Source organism: Mastigoproctus giganteus, chromosome 5 (genome assembly GCF_048544385.1).
Source record: "Mastigoproctus giganteus isolate SK-2022 chromosome 5, ASM4854438v1, whole genome shotgun sequence".
Taxonomy (NCBI): Eukaryota; Metazoa; Arthropoda; class Arachnida; order Uropygi; family Thelyphonidae; genus Mastigoproctus; species Mastigoproctus giganteus.
Window position 1 is genome coordinate 123,840,911 of NC_143579.1, and position 22,283 is coordinate 123,863,193.

Below are 22,283 nucleotides of genomic sequence, written 5' to 3' on the forward strand. Positions count from 1 at the left end.
ACAATTATTATTCTTTGTAATTTATACTTCAAGTTCCCTTATTAACTTAACGATTTTGTTGACATTAATTACAAATAATATATAAGTGACTCACACATAATATATAATTTAATATATGCAAACAAACAAATAGACTTTTTTTTGCGAACATCCGGTGCTAAAGTTTAGCTGTTGTGTAGCACGGTCGCGAAAGCCAAGTTATGAAAGTGTGCTGTCGATTATTATGTTGTGTGGGCTGAGAAGATGCGTTGCTTGCTTTCATTTTTGTGTTGTGGTGAATCCTATTATTTCTTCTCATTTGGCATTTAAGAAGTTTATTAAATTATATGAAATGGCGTGTTATATGCCCTGTTTCAGTGTGATACATCTGTTTTATTGATTATTTGGATCGAGTACTATAATTTCCAGTGCAAATGTTACTGTAATTTTTGTAGCTCCAACGGTGTTTCCTTACTTCAGGTGAACTTGCTGCCCATTACTGACAGATCCTTTATGGAACACTCAATTTCGGTTGCCTGAATATTTCTTCAGAAATGTATGGACAGTACCAGACATGGATATTCTCATTGTTAGCCGCTTTTGCTGTTGGTCTTAGTGGTGTTGTTCCTTTACTTGTTATTCCACTTAATTCAAAGGTTATGCTAAATCCGGAGCAAGGTAAAATTTATCATTTAAGTTTGTTTTTGATTTGTACAAAACTGCCCGAGAGGCAACAGCTGATTGATATTTCTTGCCTTTTAATTATTTTTTATTAAATTTTTTTTTTTGCATAGTGACTGTTATGATGGTTTACCACATGCTTTTTAACATAATAACGTGAATCTAGGAATGAAAACTTATAGCTCTTATTTAGCCCGTGATTAAGTCGAGTTAAGGGATTCTTGATCGGTGACATATCATCCCGTGGTGCAACTGCAAAGTCCCTCTGCTCGTGGAACCCACACGGAAAATATGAGACTTTGTGAACCAATAAAGCAACGTTGCAGCAGGATCCCAAGTTCTTGATGATATTCTAATACTCTGTGAATAAGTTCAGCTTTTTCCGAGAAATACAGAATTAAATTCCTTTTGATTCTAATATTCTTGATTTTGAATTGATTCTTGATTCTGAAGCAGCATTTTGAATGCTATTTCAGAAACACCATAGTGCTGTAACATTTCAGAATGAATTAAGACATAATTGAATTAAGAGATAATTGCCACCTTTCTGACCTAAAAGCGATTGTAGGAGGGGAGTCATAGCAAACTTGGAATATTTTATTCTTTTGCGATATTTATTTGCAAAATAGATTTCTGATTTTCAGTTTAGGTCCCTACAAAACTGTGGTGCATGATATATTAAATGGTTATGTAAGTCATATTTTTAGTTGTTGAGAATAACATCTTCTTTCATATTTAGTTTGAATAAATAACTCATATGCAGTACAAATTAGGATGAGTCATACTAAATATGAATTTAATTTTTGCCTTTGGTGGTTGAACAAACTTCCATCCGTCATTATGGAAGTTGGCAGCTTTAATAAATTCAAGGAAGAACTGGACAAACGTTTGGAGCAAATGGATAGGTGAATGAGAAGTGTTCTGTTTTTTTTTTTTTGGCTGGTGCTGTATATGATTGCTTTCTTGCATCATATGTTGCTGCTAATGCTAATTTTGTTTATAAATATGAATTTATATTCTGATTATATTCACACAAAGTTATTGTATAGATATAAACAGAAAACTATAACAAGTTTAATGTTTAGTGATAGGCAAACTAATAACAACATTCATAAATATGTTTTTTTCACATTGCACAAATGTAGGATGGAAAGTAAGTTATGTTTTTGAAACAAGATTAAAACACTAAAGAAATAACTGTCAGTGAGTCTCAGTTAGGCTACCTTATTTTATACAGAACCAAGTAATTTTTTTTTAAGTAAAAATAGATAAAATATTCTGTTTTAGTATAATTATATATTCTGTACTAAAAAAAAATTATTATTATTAAAATATTATGTTTTAGTATAGTCAGTTTATATACTATTCTTTTGGTAGCAACTTATTAAAGAATCACTAGTTTCAAGAAAAGCACTAACTGTCATTCAGAATGTTGAAAACCTAAGGCAAATTCTTGTAAAATAGTACCTTGCCTTTTTATTATAAACCTATGAAAAATGATTTTTTTTATGAGGTTTTAATTTTCATATATAGCCCAATATACAATTGACTAATTACCATGTTAAACTACTTTCAAAAAGCAATCCTCAAAGTGGAATACATTACTATTTATTTAAGATTGTCACCACAATCTTAAATGAATGACCAGTCTATTGAATAACAAAACAGGTTTAAATAAAAAGTTAATAAGTTTCAAAATTTTTAAAAAATATTTTGACTCTTTAAATTTACAGCTATGGATACAATAAAATTATTACTGGTCACTAGCTTAAGATGCCAACCTAAGATTTGGATAGTAAGTGAATAAGAATGGAAATTGAGATGTGGGGCTGTAAATTAAGGCAAAGTTTATCAGAGGGCTTGGGGAATTTTGTAGGTGTCAAAGTATTTCTCAGACATAGACAAATATATGTCTAAATATAAATCAATTTGGAGGGATGCTGTCCTCTATATCATGTTCAATATTACGTGCTAATGTTGCCATGACTCCTTGGAAACTCTTTGTTCTAGGAAAAAAAATCACTCCTCTGTTGAAATTACTTACCTACTTACCACAAGGGTAAATGTGCCTAACAAAATGGTACTGTCACAGGTTTCATATATCCCATCATATGAATGCTTAGAATCCAAAGTACTTCTGAGACATATGACAAATAAATATCCGAGGGAAGAAATATAGATAAAGGGGAAAATGAAGAACTGGTTCAATGTATTTACCAAAGTGGCGTTTATTCAAACATAAAGGTCCTACAGAAATTGGCTGAAGTCCAACTCACTTATTGACCATAAACTCTATAAAAGAGACAGAGCAAAATTTCTCAAATCCAAAATGGTAGCACACCACTGTCATCATATTTTAGTAGTCAAACACTCCCACAGAATGCTTCCATCATATGGGAACCAGTTTGACCTGGACAGCAAACTCCTTGTAAAGATTGGATAAATCTTTCTTTCATTGAGAAAGATGCTTACCCTTATACTTCCTAATGGAGCATACACTGATGCAAAACATTATGACCAGCAAGTCTTTATGAAAATCGAAGAAGCTGCAGGTGAATTACGGTGCGGGTCAGGACATGGTATAAGAAACACCTGATACTGAGCTACGTTAATCAATGTTACTCTTGTTCTGCAGATGGGAAAGGCAGTGGACTTAAGCGAGTTTGACAAAGGCCAAATTGTAATGGCCAGACGACTGGGTCAGAACATATCTGAAACGGTACGGCTGGTGGGATGCTCACGGTCAGCCGTGGTTAGTACCTACCGAAAGTGGTCCGAGGAGGGAGAAACCCACGAGCCGCCGGTGAGGTGTTGGTTGACCACAACTCATCGATGCTTGAGGTGAGCAAGGGCTCTCCCAGATGGTATGTGGCAACAGAAGGGCGACTGTGGTGCAGCTCACTGGTAATTGGAATGCTGGTGATGGGAGTAATGTGTCGCAACACATAGTACATCATACCTTGCTGAAAATGGGGCTGCATAGCCGCAGGCCATGCAGCCCCATTCTCTGAGTGCCCGTGCTAACCACGGTTCACCGGTGTCAAAGCCTACAATGGGCACGCGAGCATTGAAACTGGACCTTGAGTGATTGGAAGAAGGTCGTCTGGTCTGATGAATCATGTTTTCTGTTGCACCATGTGGATGGCCGGGTACGTGTGTGTTGTTTGCCTGGGGAAGTGATGGCACCTGGATGGCACCGTGGGACGAAAACAACCAGTGGCGGCGGTGTCCTGCTTTGGGTGATGTTCTGCTGGGATACTCTGAGTCATCCATTTGCTGGGCACTCTGATGTCTACCACCTACCTAAACATCATTGCTGACCAGGTACACCCTTTCATGGCAACGGTCTTCCTCTCTGGTGGTGCCGTCTTTCAGTAGGATAATGTGTCATGCCACACCGCTTGGATTTTTTGAGACTGGTTCGTGGAACATGAGGAAGACTTCCAGGTATTGCCCTGGCGTCCAAATTCCCCAGACATCAATCCCATCGAGCATCTGTGGTTTGTGTTGGAACAGCAACTCTGATCTGCAGTGTCTCAACCACGGACCTTACAGAAGTTAAAGGATCTGCTGGTTATGTGTTGGTACCAGATACCACAAGACACATTTATAAATCTTGTAGTATCCATGCCTTGGTGGGTACGAGCTGTTTTGGCTGCACGTGGAGGACCAACATCATATTAGGTAGGTGGTCATAATATTTTGGCTCATCGGTGTATGTCCACCATGATAAAAAACATTGTGATTTCTAAGCACCAGCTAATAAATGTGACAGAAGGTCTGCCCAATAAAGCAACAGTGGAACCAGACAGCTTTCTCTTTGCTATCAAAATCTGTTCAATATATATATTCCCGATTTCTTGCTACACATCTATCAACAAAATTCTTGAAAATGGTTCTGTTCCAATGATTTTCCAACTTAAAACATAAAAGCCCATTCCAAAATTACCAAAAGATTTCTGTCCAATCTCTATAGGATGCATTTTACTAAAGGTCTTCGAAAGGTTCATCCATCCTTCAATAGTCAACCATTGCTTCTCTAATCAGCCTCTTCTACATACAGTTATATGACTGGGATCTACAACTTCCAATCTCCTAGGTACTCTCTTCAGAATAAAACAAACCATAAGCAACAAATCACAGATTTGTTGCTTTTGTTGTTTTTTCTTAAAGCATAAGAAACAAATCACAGATTAATATTTTTTTTGATAACAGTGCTGTCTTTGAAAATGTGTGTATACATACCCTACTATATTTACTACAACATTACTTTAAAATCTCTACTTCAGATCCTTTCCTCTTTGCTGGAATTGAGAAAATTAATAATTTTTTGCAGCCCAAACTTAGCAGCCATCAATGTCAGGAGGAGCATTTCTAAGTGTGGAGTGATATAGCCTACCCTCTTTGCTGCAATTTTGTAGTCATTTCTCATCTTACATCCTCACTTCAGTTCCTATGCAAGTGATATAAAGCTGTTTTCTCTTTTAAAGGTTCACATAGGATATCAAAAGCAACCGAAATCTCTCCTTATAAATAAATCTTCTTGTCAAATATCTTGCAATAGCTGGGCTGCAACCGAACCATGAAAAAACTGCACATATGAATTTGATGAAGAAGCGCTACAGAAAGTGTCTAGGCATTGGCAGTATAGTTCAAAAGGTCTCATCTCATACAGACATTTGCTTAACCTGGGATGAGCACCTTGCTTTTCAGGAGCATTTCTGTCAAATAAGAAACAAAACAGATGCAGCATTTTGGGCAATCTGGCAGGAGTTAACAGTTTGCCGTAACGTATCACTAATATGTCAATAAATAACAAGAGATGTCTTATTCCTCCCCCATATGCTTCAGAGATGTGGTCCTCAGCACTAGCATGCCACCAAGAAAGTATATTTGACATCTAATATTGGATCTGAAGAAGATTAAACTGACTTGGAGGGATGTTGTCCATTCTGGGTTGTATCCTGATTGATATATATATTACAAACTATTACAAATAAATATTATAGATAATACCTTTGGCCACTATAACTATTACAAATACCACAAATAAATATTACAGATAATACCTTTGGCCACTATAACTATTACAAATACTACAAATAAATATTACAGATAATACCGACCTGCGGTGTCTCAACCACGGACCTTACAGGAGTTAAAGGATCTGCTGGTTATGTGTTAGTACCAGATACCATAAGACACATTTATAAATCTTGTAGTATCCATTCCTTGGCGGGTGCGAGCTGTTTTGGCTGCACGTGGCCACTATAACTATTACAAATAAATATTACAGATTATTATTATTATTATTAGCTATATGGTGCAAGGAAACCTCAGGCTTATGCTGCGCCAGCCAGAAAAAAATTCCCGAGTTACCATGAGAGAGAGAGAGAGAGTGTGTGTGTGTGTGTGAGAAAGTCAGAGTCAAAAGGGAATCACCAAGAAAGAGAAGAATGATTATATCCAGCTCAGGACCCTGGGTGTGCCAAACCCGTAATGGCCTTTGGCCACTGTAAAATCCTCTACACCCTCTTAACTTTTTCTTAATCTCATTCCCATCTCTCAATTTTCATTCTTAGTCACATCCTATCGAAATCAGTATCTTAATGATGTAACTAATAGTAATTTTATTGATCCTAAAGATAAAGAGGATCCTAAACTTAATCATTAGTTTTCTCATGTCTGGTAAGTTTTTTTTTTCCTGCTTATAATTAACATTTAGCAAATAAGCTGATAATTCCAGTGCATTGCCTTCTGTCACGAAATCCTTTAAAAAAAATTTAAGATATCCACTAGTTCTTTACAATTTTTAAATTATAATTAAATTATATTTTAAGTAACTTTTAACATTTTTAATTTTAAAAGTTAGTGTGGTTATCAATGTCAAAATATCAGTTTCTAATTAAGAATTATATGCCAATTTTGGTTTTAAAATTTGAGTTGACCCTCCTATCTTCCAAACCTGATAATGGAGTCTAAAGCAGTTCCGAAACATTAGCATTAGTAGAGGGATATGATGCAAGAAAGCAAGCTTATGCAGCATCAGCCAAAAAAAAAAAAAAAAAAACACACGCTCCAATTTCACCCCTCCGTTCATTCCAAATACCTGTCCAGCTCAGCCTTAAATTTATTTAGGCTATCCACTTCCACGACAAAGGATGGAAGTCTGTTCCACTAACCAACTACCTGCTGGCTAAAGGCAAACTTCTGCACATCTGTCTTTCCTCAATTTGAATTTATGCCCTCTCAGGTGATTATTCTGAGCAAGAGGAAGAATCCCATCAGCATTGAGCATGCTCAAACCATTCAAGGCTTTATACACCTCAATCAGATCACCTCGCAGGTGCCTAGTCTCCAGACACTGTAACATCATCCAGTTTTGGGCAGGATTATCTAGCTGAACTTATTTTTTCATAAATGTACTGCATTTAATAATCAGTAAACTATAATTTTTTTTTCTTTACTGCATGGAGTTAAAATTAATTATCTAATTGTGTCATGGCTTTCACATGCAGTTTTGTTTTGATATTTATGTGGATTCATTCAGTTGAGACTATTATTATTGCTGCTGTTTTTTTTTCCTTCCTTTGTATGTGTGTGTGTTATAGCACAAAACACTGCAATATGACAATATTGCAGTGTTTGACAAAACAATGCCGAGGAACAAGATTAATGTAAAATAGACTATGGCAAAGGAGATATAAATTCGCAGTGTATAAAGATATCTTATGTATAGATATATGTATACAGTCAAACCTCACAAATCTGTGAGGTTATCCATTATCCAGCAAAACCAATTTTTCCTGATATGTTTAGGAAAATTATCAAATCCAACAAACTGTCTGAGAATCAGCAAATTTGGTGCTCATTTACTGTTGTTAGTCTTTTAGAGCATTAGCATCTTAGGCCATATTGCAGTGTATTGTCTGTACAAGCACATGTTCACAGTCTGATTTGCACGTTGTATAGTCTGAAAACCCAGAATAATTCACATAGGAAGACCTGATGGGTAGACAATCTTGATTGAACCCTCTCCTATCAGAAAAACTCTGTTTTTCTGTATATATTTTACTCACTGTATTCAAATCTTCCTTTGTCAGAGTGATGGGCATGATCGATTATACTTGTATCATTCATAACTGATTGATTATACTTGTCATAATTGATTATACTTGTATCATTCATACAATTATGAAATATCATTTGATTATTTCAATTATACTTGTGTCATTTGAATGACTCGTACAACTGCAGAAAATCATTCAATTGTTTTGATTATACTTGTCTTATTTGGATGATTCATTCAGTTATGCTCATATCATTAGAATGACATAATCAAATGAATAATAGTTAGTAACTACTAACTATTATTCAAATTTATTTACTATACTTCTACTATTTGCATATTGAAAACTATATGCATGCCTATTTTTGTTTGTAGTAACCCTAACACAGCCCATATATTTGCTTTTCCCATGAGAATCCACTTCCCTTCATCAGGCCGTGTCACTCCCACATTTTGCACATCCCAATAGATGCACTACAAGGATCAATTTCACCTGTTTACAGCTGCAGTTGATCTCTCTGTGTATCTATTCATATGATACTAGCAGTTTTCAAACCAATCCAACACTTCCTCAGTAGCATCAGCAAATTTTATTGCACCCCTTGCATTCAAAAATTTTGAAAGGTTACAAAAGTTCTATGAAGTTTTCACTTACTAAAATTAATAAAAAAAAAAGAAGCACATCACCCAAAGTATCTAGTGTGAATAAACATTTTATTGGATACATATTTGCTTATAACATTTTACATTTTTCTGGGGTTAATGAAATAATCAAGGTATGCTTCTTCATTGTTACCTAATATAAATGAATTGGATGGGCTGAAAAATGGGAGTCATAAAATGTTGGTAATTGCAAGGTACAGCATGATACTGTACTGTACAGTACAGTATCATGCTCTACTTTACTATACTATTACCTAAAGGTAATAGTATAGTACATTACAGTACACATTCTCTGAGCAATGCTGAGAACTTCATAGGATGCTAGGCGCCTCCGTAGCCAGGTGGGAAGGAGCAACAGTGCGTAGCACACGCTTCTTGATTAGACCGGGGTTCGAGCCCGTCACCACCAAATACGGAGGATGCGGAAAGATCAAGGGAATGACCACCGCATATTCCCGGAGCAATATGGCCTTAGTTGCTAATGCTCCTAAAAACCAAATAACAACAAACTGCATGCTAGGACAAATTCTGTCTGTCAATTATACATAGGAACTTTGAAAGCAGGTAAAAAGGTGACTAGCTTCACTGTATAAAGGATATGGTTACATTTTCAATATTGCATATAATTTTGGAAACCTCATTTTAGGTAGTATGTAGATAAATATAGAGAGGGTGCAGAGAAGAGCAACAAGATTAGTTAGAAGCGCAAAGGACATTTTAATGAATAAGATTTTGGTTCTGTAAATTGTAGCATTTTCAGATGATGAAATTAAGATCTTATCTTAATTTCACCATCTGAATCTTCTGTGGATTTCTCCTTCTCGAAATACTCTCCCTTGAACTTTACACACTTTTGCCGCCATTGTACCCATGCATTCAATGCTTCTTGCAAGCCATTTTCCAAAAGACTGTGAAGTGCTTCCGTTGTGCTTCTGCGAGCATCATTGTTGGACGCAAAACGCTTGCCTTTCAGAGCTTTCTTCAAATGTGGAAACAGGAAGAAATCATACGAGGCTAAGTCCGGTGAATAAGGGAGATGTAGCAGAACCTTGGCACCTATGGCATGATCACTGCCTGCACAATATTAGCCATATGGGGCCTGGCATTGTCTTGATGGAGAAACCACTTCACATCCTAAAGTTAGCCGACCTACTAGCCAGGTGGGTAAAGTGCCTGCCTGGCAACCCAAAGGTCGCGGGTTCGAATCCCGCCTCGGGCTTGGATCAGAGTAAAATGCAAAAAAACTTTGGATGGTGCATTATGGCCACAGAAGTCGATGCGCAAACAACTAACAAAAAAAAAAAAAAAAAAATCCTAAAGTTCAGTCACACTGGAATATGGCTGTCCTACCAAAACACTCATTACCATTAGAAATTGTAATTATCATTACAATTTCGTGTGTATACGCTTCATTCATCTCTTTAACTGTTTCTAATGCACATAAGCCCTGTCTGACACAATAATGAATCTCATATGCTGTTCAATCTGTATGTCCGACATGATACTTGTTTCAAAACGTGGTGACATGCGGTTAAAAAAAAAAAAACTCTGTTCATGCAACACTAGCTTGGCAAGTACTGGCATGCACACACATAGCAATCAGGACGAGTACTTCTAGCGGCAGTTATGGAAGTTTGCACGGTAAACAAAATCTTGCACCAGTCCATGAATTAAATGATCGCCCCTTGTATTTGGTTGAAAATCTAATTGAAGGGTTTTAGGCTTTAACCCACTGCTAGTACTCCTATATCAGACTCATCCAGCATGGTTATCTGTTTTTTTTATTATAAAAATTTAATGGTGGAACAGACTTCCATCTTTTGTTGTGGAAGTTGATAGGCTAAATAAATTTAAGGCTGAGCTGGACAGACATTTGGAACGAATGGAGGGGTGAAATGGGAGGTTTTTTTTTTTTTTTTTGTTGAATCGAAAATGGTATTTTATTAATTGAATTGCTTATTTTGGAAAGGGATTTAAGTCAATTTTACAAAAAAATAGCATAAAATATATTACTGTTATGAAAATGGATGACCATTTCGTTTTGTATGAAAATGAGCAGAGGTTCATATTATAGTTCAATTTTGTTTGTATTATGCTCAGGATAAAACTTTGGTATGAGTATGGGATCGAGCCATTGATTACTGTTTTCAAAATAAAAAATGAGTGATCGTAGATTTTTTCATTATTTTTTTTCACTTTCACGACTGTAGGTGTGCCATAATTACTATCACTATATGCTATTTGATTTTTTAAATTATTGCTTCATGTTAATTAATTATTGTATTGTTATTCAAATTTTCTTAAGATAAGACGTCTTGTTTTCTTAAGATGACCATGGTGATAAAGAAAAATTTTTTTACTTGAGACTTACTGAAATTGCTATCAATAAAAACACTCAGAATTAGAAAAGGAAATGAATCAGAATCAAGATGTCACTCTGTTTAATATTATGTTATGAAATTTGGTAATAAAATTCATATGAAGAATTTCTTACAAGCATAAAACAGTCATTAGCATTAGTAGAGGCATATGATGCAAGAAAGCAAGCTTATGCAGCATCAGATGAAAAAAAAAAAAAAAAACATTTCACCTTTCCATTCGATCCAAATGCTGTCCGGCTCAGCCTTAAATTTATTTAGGCTATCAACTTCCACAACAAAAGATGGAAGTCTGTTCCACCAATCAACTACCCGCTGGCTAAAGGCAAATTTCCTCACATCTGTTCTACAACTGTCTTTCCTCAATTTGAATCTATATCCCCTTCAGGTTCTTAATCTGAGCAAGAGGAAGAATCCCATCAGCATTCAGCTTGCTCAACCCATTCAAGGCCTTGTACACCTCAATCAGATCACCTCGCAGGTGCCTACTTTCCAGGCACTGAAATTTGCAGAACTTAAGCCTTTCTTGGTAAGAACACCCTCTGTTTCCCCTTATCAATCTTGTTGCCCTTCTTTGTACTCGTTCTAGCAACTCTGCATCCTTCCGAAAATGAGGCCTCCAGACCTGTACACAGTACTCTAGGTGTGGCTTGACCATTGCCTTATACAATGGGATAATTACCTCCCTGTCCCTGCTAGCAAAATTCCTATATATCATTGACAAGACTCCATGATCTGCCCTGGCAGAATATCTGCACTGCTCAGCGAACTTCATATTTGACTGCATAATTACCCCAGGTATTTTTCACTTTTCAGTTCCGTGAGTGTAGTACCGCACAGTTTGTAGATTTCTCTTGGGTTATTGCTTCCCATATCCAGTATTTTGCATTTGTCAATGTTAAACTTTAGTTGCCACTTCTCAGCCCATTTGCCCAACTTATCTAGATCCAGTTGGAGTAGCATACTGTCTTTACTGTCGTTAACAACACTGCCAACCTTTGTATCATCTGCAAACTTGGATATTAATCATAATATACCTTCATCAATATCATTGATGAATACTGAAAACAACAGTGGGCCCAGCACCAAACCTTGGGGAACTCCACTAATAACATTTGTTTATGAAGAGCAGTGTCCATTGATTACCACTCTCTGTTGTCTCCCACTCAACCATCCCTTTATCCATTGTAGCAACTTACCCTTAATGCCATATCTCCCTAATTTGTACAGCAGTCTTCCATGTGCAACAGTATCAAATGCTTTCCTGAAATCCAAGTATATGATATCAAAATTATTTTTGACATTCAGTTCCTTTGTGACCACATCATAGTATCCAATTAAATTGGTCAGACAAGACCTCTCTTTAACAAACCCATGTTTAACTTACTGTAGTCTTGTCTAGATGATCCTGCAATACTTCTTAAACCAGTGACTCCATTATTTTCCATGGAACAGAACGTAAACTAACAGGTCTATAATTACTTGTGTCACTTTTTGAGCCTCCTTTGTGAATTGGTGGTACATTTGCACACCTACAGTCCATGGAGACCTCCCCTGAGTCCAAGGAAGCTCTCATAATTATGGCTAAGGGTTGTTTACTTCCTTTGCTGCCTCCTTTAATATAACTGAATAGATCCTGTCCCCCCCAGGTGCCTTCCTTATGTTTAACTTCTACAATTTCTCCTCCACTTTGCTCTCAGTTATTACAAAATCACTTAGCTCCCTGTTAGAGTTTGATAAACTTCTCACATTCCCCTCATTGTGTGAATGTAGATGCAAAATACTCATTCAGTTTATCAGCTGCCTGAGCATGATCATCAATAGTCAACCCATCTATGTTAAGTAGTCCAATCTGATTCATCCCTTTCCTTCTAGAGGTTACATAAGTAAAGAACTCTTTGCTGTTTTTCTTTGCATCCTTTGCCAAGGATTTCTCATAATCTGTCTAACCTCCTTTGTGACTTGATTACAGACTTGTGTATATCTGCCATAGGCTTCTGTGTCACCTGATAATTGATATGCATCCCATGCATTTTTCTTCTCTGCCACGAGACTCGGTAATTCATCTGACATCCATTTAGGCCTGAACCTTCAACAGTATTTCTTAGTAATGTTTGAGTACGAGAGCTTGGCACCAGGTGTTGTCAAAACAAGAGACTGCAGGGATAGAATGGTAACAAGCACTTTCAGATTAATATTATTAGCTGTAAGGTTCCCAATCTTGACTACTAAAATCAGCTTACTGTTAGAGAAATAGCTTTTGGTATAATTTGTGACTATTTCAATAAATATCTACCTCATTAAAACTATTTATTTGAAAATAGTACAAGCCATACATTTTTTATAATAATTACTACGACAGTGGGAATGTAATAAAATAGAGAAATACTTCACTAAGTAATAATAAGTTGACAGAAGATTCATTTAAAAAAATTGGTGAAAGTTTTAATCTGATCATGTTCTATTCAAAATAATTGATTTCAGTTAGGATTTGTATAGTTTATCCAACTTTCATTGTTTGAAATTTCATGTGCTGTATGCATTTTTTCACTCATCTTCTATTAATATCCCCACCTCTAAATTTCTGACTTTGCCATCCACCCCCCCCTCTGGGGGGAAGAAATTTAGAAAAAATATGCATAATGGGTCAAAAGAGAAATTATAATATACTATTAATTACAAATATATTAGTATTAACATTGGCCACATGGTGCAAAGAAGCCTATGGCTTATGCTGCACCAACCAAAAAAATAAATAATAAATAAATAAATAAAATAATAATAAGAAAATAAAAAAAAATATAATAATAAAAGAAAAGGAAATAGACAACGCATGCATTTCCTTCACCCATAGGTAACTGACCGGCTGACCTTTGAATTTCCCAAACTGTCATCCTCTACCACCCATGTAGGTAACTTATTCCAGTAATTTATAACTCACTGGCTAAAATAAAACTTAGCATTACCATTAGTAGAGGCATATGATGCAAGAAAGCAAGCTTATGCAGCATCAGCCAAAAAAACCCCACTTCCACTTTACCCCTCAGTTTGTTCGAAATACCTGTCCACCTGAGCCTTAAATTTATTTAGGCTATCAACTTCCACGACAAGGGATGGAAGTCTGTTCCACCAACCAACTACCCACTGGCTAAAGGCAAATTTCCGCACATCTATCCAACATCTTTCTTTCCTCAATTTGAATTTATGCCCTCTCAGCTGATTATTCTGAGCAAGAGGAAGAATCCCATCAGCATTGAGCATGCTCAAACCATTCAAGGCTTTATACACCTCTATCAGATCACCATGCTGGTGCCTAGTCTCCGGACACTGTAATTTGCAAAACTTAAGCCTTTCTTCTTAAGAGTACCCCTTTGTTCCATTCACTAATCTTGTTGCCCTTCTCTGTACTCGTTGCAGCAGCTCTACATCCTTCTTGAAATGAGGCCTCCAGACCTGTATACAGTACTCAAGGTGTGGCCTGACCATTGCCTTATACTAGGGAATAATCACCTCCTTGTCCCTGCTAGAAAAATTCCTGTATATCATTGACAGGACACCATGAGCTACTCTTGCAGCCCATCTGCACTGCTCAGAGAACTTCATATCTGCCTGCACAATTACCCCCAGGTCCTTTTCATTCTCTACCACTGTCAGTGTAATACCACAGAGTTGATACGTTGCTCTGGGGTTGCTGTTTCCCTTATGTAGTACTTTACATTTGTCAATGTTAAACTTCATTTGCCACCTCTCAGCCCATCTGCTCAACATTTCCAGATCCTGTTGCTGCAGCATAGTGTCAGTAGTGTCCTTGACAACCCTGCCAACCTTTGTATCATCTGCAAACTTGGACATTAAGCTTGATATACCATCATTAATATCATTTATAAATACAGAAAACAATAATGGACCCAACACTGAACCCTGAGGGACTCCACTAATAACATTAGTCCACGATGAGCAGTGTCCATTGATTACCACTCTCTGTCTTCTCCCCCTCAACCACCCCTTTATCCATAGCAGCAATTTGCCTCCAGTGCCACACTGCTCCAATTTGTGCATCAGTCTTCCATATGCAACAGTATCAAAAGCCTTTCTAAGATCCAAGTATATAATATCAAAGTTATTCCCTGCATCCAGTTCTTTTGTGATTGCATCATAGTATCCAATCAAATTGGTCAGGCAAGACTTTCCCTTAACAAAACCATGCTATGTCCGAGCTATAACTGAAGTCTTCTCTACATGATCGTGCAGTGCCTCCATTAATTTTCCAGGAGCAGAAGTTAAACTCACAGGTCTATAATTATTTGTGTCAGCCTTTGATCCTCCTTTGTGAATTGGGGTCACATTTGCACATCTCCAGTCTGTGGGTACCTCCCCTGAGTCCAAGGAAGCTCTCATAATTATGGCTAAGGGCTTTATGTACTTCTTATGGCCCACTTATGATGTCGTCAAATATGCATTGATCAGACATTATTGTTAAAAATTTAAAAACCATCTCAGGACCCTAGGTGTGCCAAGCCCATACTCACCAGATGGGAGCCCCTGTTCTTTTGATAGTATTGATGCAGCTATCAGTGCATATGTATTTATGATTCAAAGCTTATTGTCAAATTACAAAGATGTCATTTATATTTTATCTGTGAAAAAAATTACATTCAGTTTTGAAAAAATTATTGTGGGCTTGAAGAAAATTGGTTATAATGTTATAGCAATTGTAAGTGATATTTCAGGAAAACTATTTCACAGAAATAATTTAAAATTTTCTAATTAATACCATTATCAATATTTTTCTCAACAATTATTGTAAAAAGAAAAATGATGTACTAAAAATAAATGTAAACTTCAAACATTGAAAATGAGCTAAATTTAAAAGTAAAATAATTTCTATTCAGTTATAGTAACAAATTATTAGAGTAAATGTATACATTAGTTGGATTACAAATTACAGGTAAAACATTCAAAATGTAATAAAACAGTTAACTATAAAATGTGTCTTCATTTTTTCAGAATGTTATGATTAACAAAAATTATCACACTTAAGTATCCAAACTGATATTTTTAAATTTATTCATCTCATTTATTCTTTCATATCGTCCCTTACAACATATATTATCTTTCCAAATAAAAAAAAAAAAAATAAAGTAGATTTACATTCAACTCTTGCTTTCGCCTTTCTCAGTTCTGTACAGCGATTAGCTTTATGTACTTCTTATGGCCCACTTATGATGTTGTCAAACATGCAGTGATCAGACATTATTATTACGGTGGCTACCCTTTCTCCCGCCTAATTCTTTTTCTTTTCTTCTTATTTTCACTTCCGTGAGGTGCATTACATATAAGCTAACTCTCCTAAAAAATTATAAAAGCTGTGCAAAAACATTTCAGTTATAAGTTGAAGATTGTTATTTTGAATAAATCTTCAATTTAATTCCATTATATTTCAAATTAGTATATTTGTTACCATAAACCAGCGTTTGTAAAACTGTGATCCGCAGAACACTAGTGTTCCATGAGATGTGAACAAGTGTTCCGTGAAAAATCTTAATAATTGAAAAAATAAAATAAACTTCCATAAAGGCTTGGGTAAAGAAAGCCTACACGAGAACGACGAGAAACGTCGGATAACTTACGCGGAAAATTACCTTCCCGATACGGCACTCTATCGCTGCTCGGTCTGGAGGATATATTGATTGACAGGTAGGCGTGGCAAACAATGAAATGATTGGTGGTGGGCGCGACAGACGACAAGCTACTGTGTAGTCATTAGTTGGCATAATGATGTGTATTTACCAGTAAAGAATGGTGCATAATAGTTTTGTAAAGAACGGTGAACAGGTAATAGTAGCGATGGATGTTTTAAAGATGGAAGAAATTTCCGCATGAGTGTCTTTAAAAATAAAAGTACAGTAATAAAAAAATTAATATTTTATTAATAAACAATTTATGTGCTAGCCCACTCATGATTCTAAAGAAAAAAGGTTATGTTACCTCCTCCATTTCGGGAGAGGTTCAAGCTCCCACGGGATTCAAGTCGATATAACCTGACCTTTTTTTACCGTTACAGTAAATGTTAGGGCATGTGCGATTAGGACAAGTTACCAATAGTGCTGCTACAGTGATACTAAATCGATTTTATTGTGTTCGCGCACCAATCAGCACGTCGTTCGCCACGCCTACCTGTCAATCAGTATATCTTTCTCGACTTTGCTTCAGACCGATAACACCTACCGTCTGTTTACCGAGTGAGCAGCGCTAGAGTGCGGTATCGGCAAATTAATTTTCTGCGTAAGTTATCCGACGTTTCTCGTCGTTCTCGTGCAGGCTTTCTTTATCTTCGCCGTATGCGTAGAGGTATAAGGTATGTTCGTGTCAGACGGCACCTGGGATTTCTCCCATCTCCGCGTGTATTCGCTGTATCGATGACAGTACACTGTCAAGCCAGAGACTTGAAATTGTGTAGGCCATGTCTGTGCAGTGTGATATGTTGTGCCCATTGTTTGTCCGGCTTATTGGCCGCCAGGCCCCTAGTGGTGCCACTTCTAATATGCAAAATTTATTTAGGCGAACTGACACGAACATACCTTATACCTCTACGCATACTTATCTATGCACAAGACCGCTAAAATAAACTGTTCTTTTGTCTATAGGTAATGCCATTACGAAAAAGTAGCAATGTAGTGATCTAATATGCCATTCGTATGCGATTTAGTCTGGAGTACACCTGTTGAGGCAGGTCGCCTCCGTAGCCAAGTGGTCAGGGGCGGGGTGATCGAGGTTCAAGTCCGGTCTGACTGCTAAATATGGTCGATCTGCCAAGCCGCACTGGACCAGCGTGGCACTTATGGTCCATTTCCCTCAACATGAATCGTTGAGGAGGCTTCCCTCCTGCTGTGGGTTGATAATGGCTGCAGTTTTTACCTTTTACACGGGGAGAGGGGGAAGCGAACCGATATCATGCATCGTTTCTGTGGATGAAACAAAGTAGCCTTCAGCTGTGTCAGTTCTTGCATGTTTACAGTACTGGTGGTGCGGTTCGGCCTGTCTTCGCAATTACGACATTAGTTCTGTAGTAGTGCGGAAAACTAGTAATCATAACTAAATTAGCTTCCTTGTATAAATATATTTTTTGATAATTATCAATATTTTGAAATATCATTAAAATAAATGACCATGGTTTAAAAAAGGAACTTTAAAACGGGAAGCAAGTACGTCTAGTATTGCAACTGTGGTTGATGAAAACGAACACACTTCCAAGTGAGGATGAACAATCGCAGCCTTTTGTTCCCCAAAAATCCGAAGTGAAAAAAACAGGAACCAACTAACAAAAGACCAAAACGAAAGTATGATGACAGTTGTTTGAATTTCGGCTTTACATGCGTTGCAAATAAAGATGCTCCTGATGCACAGTGTATCGTATGTAATAAAATACTAGCAAACAGTTCTTTGGCCCACGCTAAACTTGTGTTCCGCAAATATATTGTGAGATGAAAAGTGTTCCGTGCCTAAAAAAGTTTGGGAAACTCTGCGGTAAACCTCCCTTCGAGTGAGTTTTTTTTTTTTTTTTTTTTTCCGGTGGCAAACTTTTTTGGTGTACGTCTGGTATTTTTATTGAATACCATCTAGCAAACCTGCCTACCTACAAAATTTGAAGCAGTTGATGCAAATACACGAAACTGCGGAGGCTGCAAATATGTGAAAACCGAATACTATCCAGTTTTTTTAGGGGGGGGGGGGCAAGGAATCGAGCAAATGTATGGTTACATTCTCGCATTGTGGAGCCACTAGGAACGGAAGCGAAACGGTACGGTTTTCGTGGAAGGGCGTTTTAGTACCCTTCCGTTAATTATTATTATTATTATTAGCTATATGATGCAAGGAAGCTTGAGGCTTATTCTGCACCAGCCAAAAAAAAAAAAAAAAAAATTCACAAGTTACCCTGAGAGAGAGAGAGTCAAAAGTAGAAGGGAATCACCAAGAAAGAGAAAAATGATTATATCCAGCTCAGGACCCTGGGTGTGCCAAGCCTATACTTACCAGATGTGAGCCCCTGGGGTTGTTCCAAAGACTGGATCCACGTTATATTTGTTTAACAATATTATAGTCCTAATTTTTCCCCCCTTTACGGCAAGCCAACATTCAACTATCGACTAGGTTTTAAGAAAAAATTAAATAATAATAAATAATGACGCTGTGGAGGAAAAATATTAAAATAACACTAAAATAGAGCCCCATACGGACCATTGGGGTTACTTTTGATGCGAAACATGTATTATGAGACTTGTATTTTTAATTTTTTTTCCACGCGTTTTTAGAGATCTTTCAAGCTGACTATATATATTAGGTCAGCAGCCATTAACTACGAAATTATCGTTACAGTAAACAGTTATCGTATTACATTAGTATCAAGCAGTATCGCGAGGCTCAGATTTCAGAGATAGCTTTGCTGAATGAGCAAATTCAATGCATATTGGTGCTATTTCGACCTATTGTGTAACGCTGATGAACCATAATTCACGACTATCACCATCTATTTTTATGGAATCTAAAAAGAAATGTTAAGGAATAACGTTAAGATACCATTTTATTTAAAAAAATACCTTTTTTGATTTGAGGCTATTCATAAATTACCTAACACGATTTTAAAACTTTTTTTTGTACCTTGACCATCTCTCCGTAACGTTTCCAGCAACAACAATCTATCTCTCCCCACCCCACTATTACGTATGAAAGTCTCTGTGACTTATACGGGTTCTGGTTTATGAAGACAGTAATGAGCAACCCGCGAACCCTGGGCTTTGGAAGATATATATTTATATATATAAAATCGCAAATATTAGGTACCTATTCAATGGGAAAAATTTATTAATTAAACAACATATCAAAGTTAAAAATATAACATGCCAGATCAAGCAGGGAAAAAAATCTGGCAACTTAGTGTCAGTGGCGGCAGTTTGCAGCACAAATTTCTTAGTTTTACTAAATCACGTGACTTTCCACTGTCGATCACAGAGTACAAGAATTTTGTGAATGTGGGCTTTTGTTTGTTATATTTATTGAGATTAAAATTACTGATTATAGTAAATTTACAGTGCATTTAATTCAAATAAAAAGTGACACTAATGACCAAGGTATTTGGAGTGTAATATTCAAGTTTGCTGATGTTACAAAGCTGTATAGTAACCAAGGTATGGCACATCAAGACGATCCAGATGAACTCAGCAGATGTCTTAGAAATCAAGAGTGATAAATCAAAGTACAGTAGACTCTCGATTTTCGGGGATAGATGGTAAAATAAAAATCCCGGATAACCGATTTCCTGATTAATCCAAAAATACAGTTAGTCCCCGACATACGTTCCATGACTTCTTACGAAAGTCGAGTTTTACGTAACTAGGAAATGACTAATAAAATATTGTTCCTATATCCGTGATATGCCAAAATTACAAAAACCACATAATATCTTCAGATGAATGACGAAAAATAGTTATACTGTATATTTTTAATTTGTTCAGTTAAACACTATCCGGGGACAGCGGTGTTGTTGGAGTGGCACATACGAAAAGGAAGAAATTGTACAGTAAAAACTGATATGTATTTCGTAGCCTTGGTCACAGAGTAGTAACATACAAGAGTGGACACTCCCATAGACGACAATGGCAATTCCGGCTACGTGTTAAAATTGCATAGACAGTGGAGGCCCCACTTTCAGAACATAGAAACAGGCCGGAACATTGTGAAGAAGTTAGCAATGTTCCTAGAGTATTTTCTAAAGTTTTGTTATTGCGTTGGACAATATATCAATTCGCAGATTATTAGTATATAATTTTCATAATTTATTGTTACTCCAATCCAAAAATAACACTAAGAACGGTGGACGATTAGCAAACCATAACATAAGTAAAGGTTTCGTCAATAATCAGTGTTGCTAATTTAGCGGTTTTCCTGCTAGATTTAGCGGAATTGCTTCAGGTTCGGCGGATTAAAATATGTGATAGCGGAATGAGTGTAAAAATTTAAAATATGTTTAGCATTTTATATATTTTGGCAATTAGATAGTATGAATCAGAGCTGTAATATTCAATACGTTCTATGTTGATAATAATATTTGTAAAATAATAAGAGGAGTTACCTCAATATAGTACGTAGAATGATACCTTATATAAAAACGAAAAAATCGACAACTTACCGGTACATTAGAGTAATTATTTATATTTTACTCTAATGTACCGGTAAGTTGTCGATTTTTCCGTTTTAATTTCTGGAGGGTATCATACGGAAGTGTTCTACGTACTATATTGAGGTAAACTCCTCTTATTATTTTACAAATATTTTGGCAATGTAACATTTAAATTAAGAAATATTTATTTAACAATATAAATATTTTATAATTGAAATGTTTTATTGATATACATCATAAACATAGTAGGCATATCTTATTTAATAGTTTTTTTTTTTTTTTTATAAAGCGAAGAATCGGTTTTATATTATTCAGGGATCCCCTGAGGGGAACCACAACAAGTTCAATACATAGTCTCACTCGTGGTCAAACGATATGACCGTTGGTTCATAGCTTTAAATTGTTGAATCCAATGTAAAAATGTGGAAAAAATTCTAATGAATTAGCCCCACCTTTTTTTGAAACCACGAAGGAATGCCATTGGATTATTTTTCTTCGTCGTAATTGAATCATCTGGAGAAACAAAATTATAGCGATGAATAACCTGATCATGGGTATTATTAATGTCTCGGTAGAGATCTTTATATGCAGGCCATCCATCACTGATGATTCTTGTACCTGACAATATTCTCTTTCTTATAATTGATAATAGAGTTGTTTTATCTCTATTTTCTACTGGAACTAAAAAAAACATCGTTTGGTAATTCTTTCGAATGCACCAAAAACCCATTGTGTTCCTATTAGTCTTCCTCTATTATTTTATTATTAGCTATAAGGTGCAAGGAAGCTTGAAGCTTATGCTGCACCAGCCGAAAAAAAAAAAAAAAAAAATTCTGAATTATTGAGAGAGAGAGAGAAGTAGAAGGGAATCACCAAGAAAGAGAAGAATGATGATGATGATATCCAGCTCAGAACCCTGGGTATCTCAAGCCCATACTCACCAGATGTGAGTCCCTGGGGTTATTATATATTTTCTTTTGAAAAATGCTGATTCATCAATTTCAACTTTAATAGGCATTCCATTTTCTGAAATCCCCCTAGTTAACTATCTTAATCAATTATTGATATCATGCAGATCTCCTTCAGATCTTTGCATTTTCCAATAACTAGGGTTACCATCTTCTGCACTCATAAAAAGAGGACATTTACATGTTTTGGGGCGAATAAAAGAGGACAAAAAGTTCATCTTGGATTAAAAAAAGAGGACAAATATATTATGCAAATAATAAAATAAAGACAATGTAAACCACATTTACTGATGTTTAGGATTAGTACATTCATATTTGTCTTGAGAAATTATTTCTTTCAATAGCTCTGGATTGCCTCTCAAATATGT

The 22,283-nt window shown here is 36.2% G+C and overlaps 1 protein-coding gene across 1 annotated transcript in view; it reads left to right on the forward strand.

Annotated features, from left to right (window-relative positions):
* The first annotated feature begins 207 nt into the window (after window positions 1–207).
* Zip99C (Zinc transporter Zip99C) overlaps window positions 208–22,283 on the forward strand; it is a 336,298-nt gene continuing 314,222 nt past the window's right edge. Inside the window, exon 1 of the mRNA XM_090373442.1 lies at window positions 208–657. Coding sequence (XP_090229568.1) covers window positions 534–657 — 124 coding nt within the window. The 5' untranslated portion in view covers window positions 208–533. The remainder of the gene's footprint in view (window positions 658–22,283) is intronic.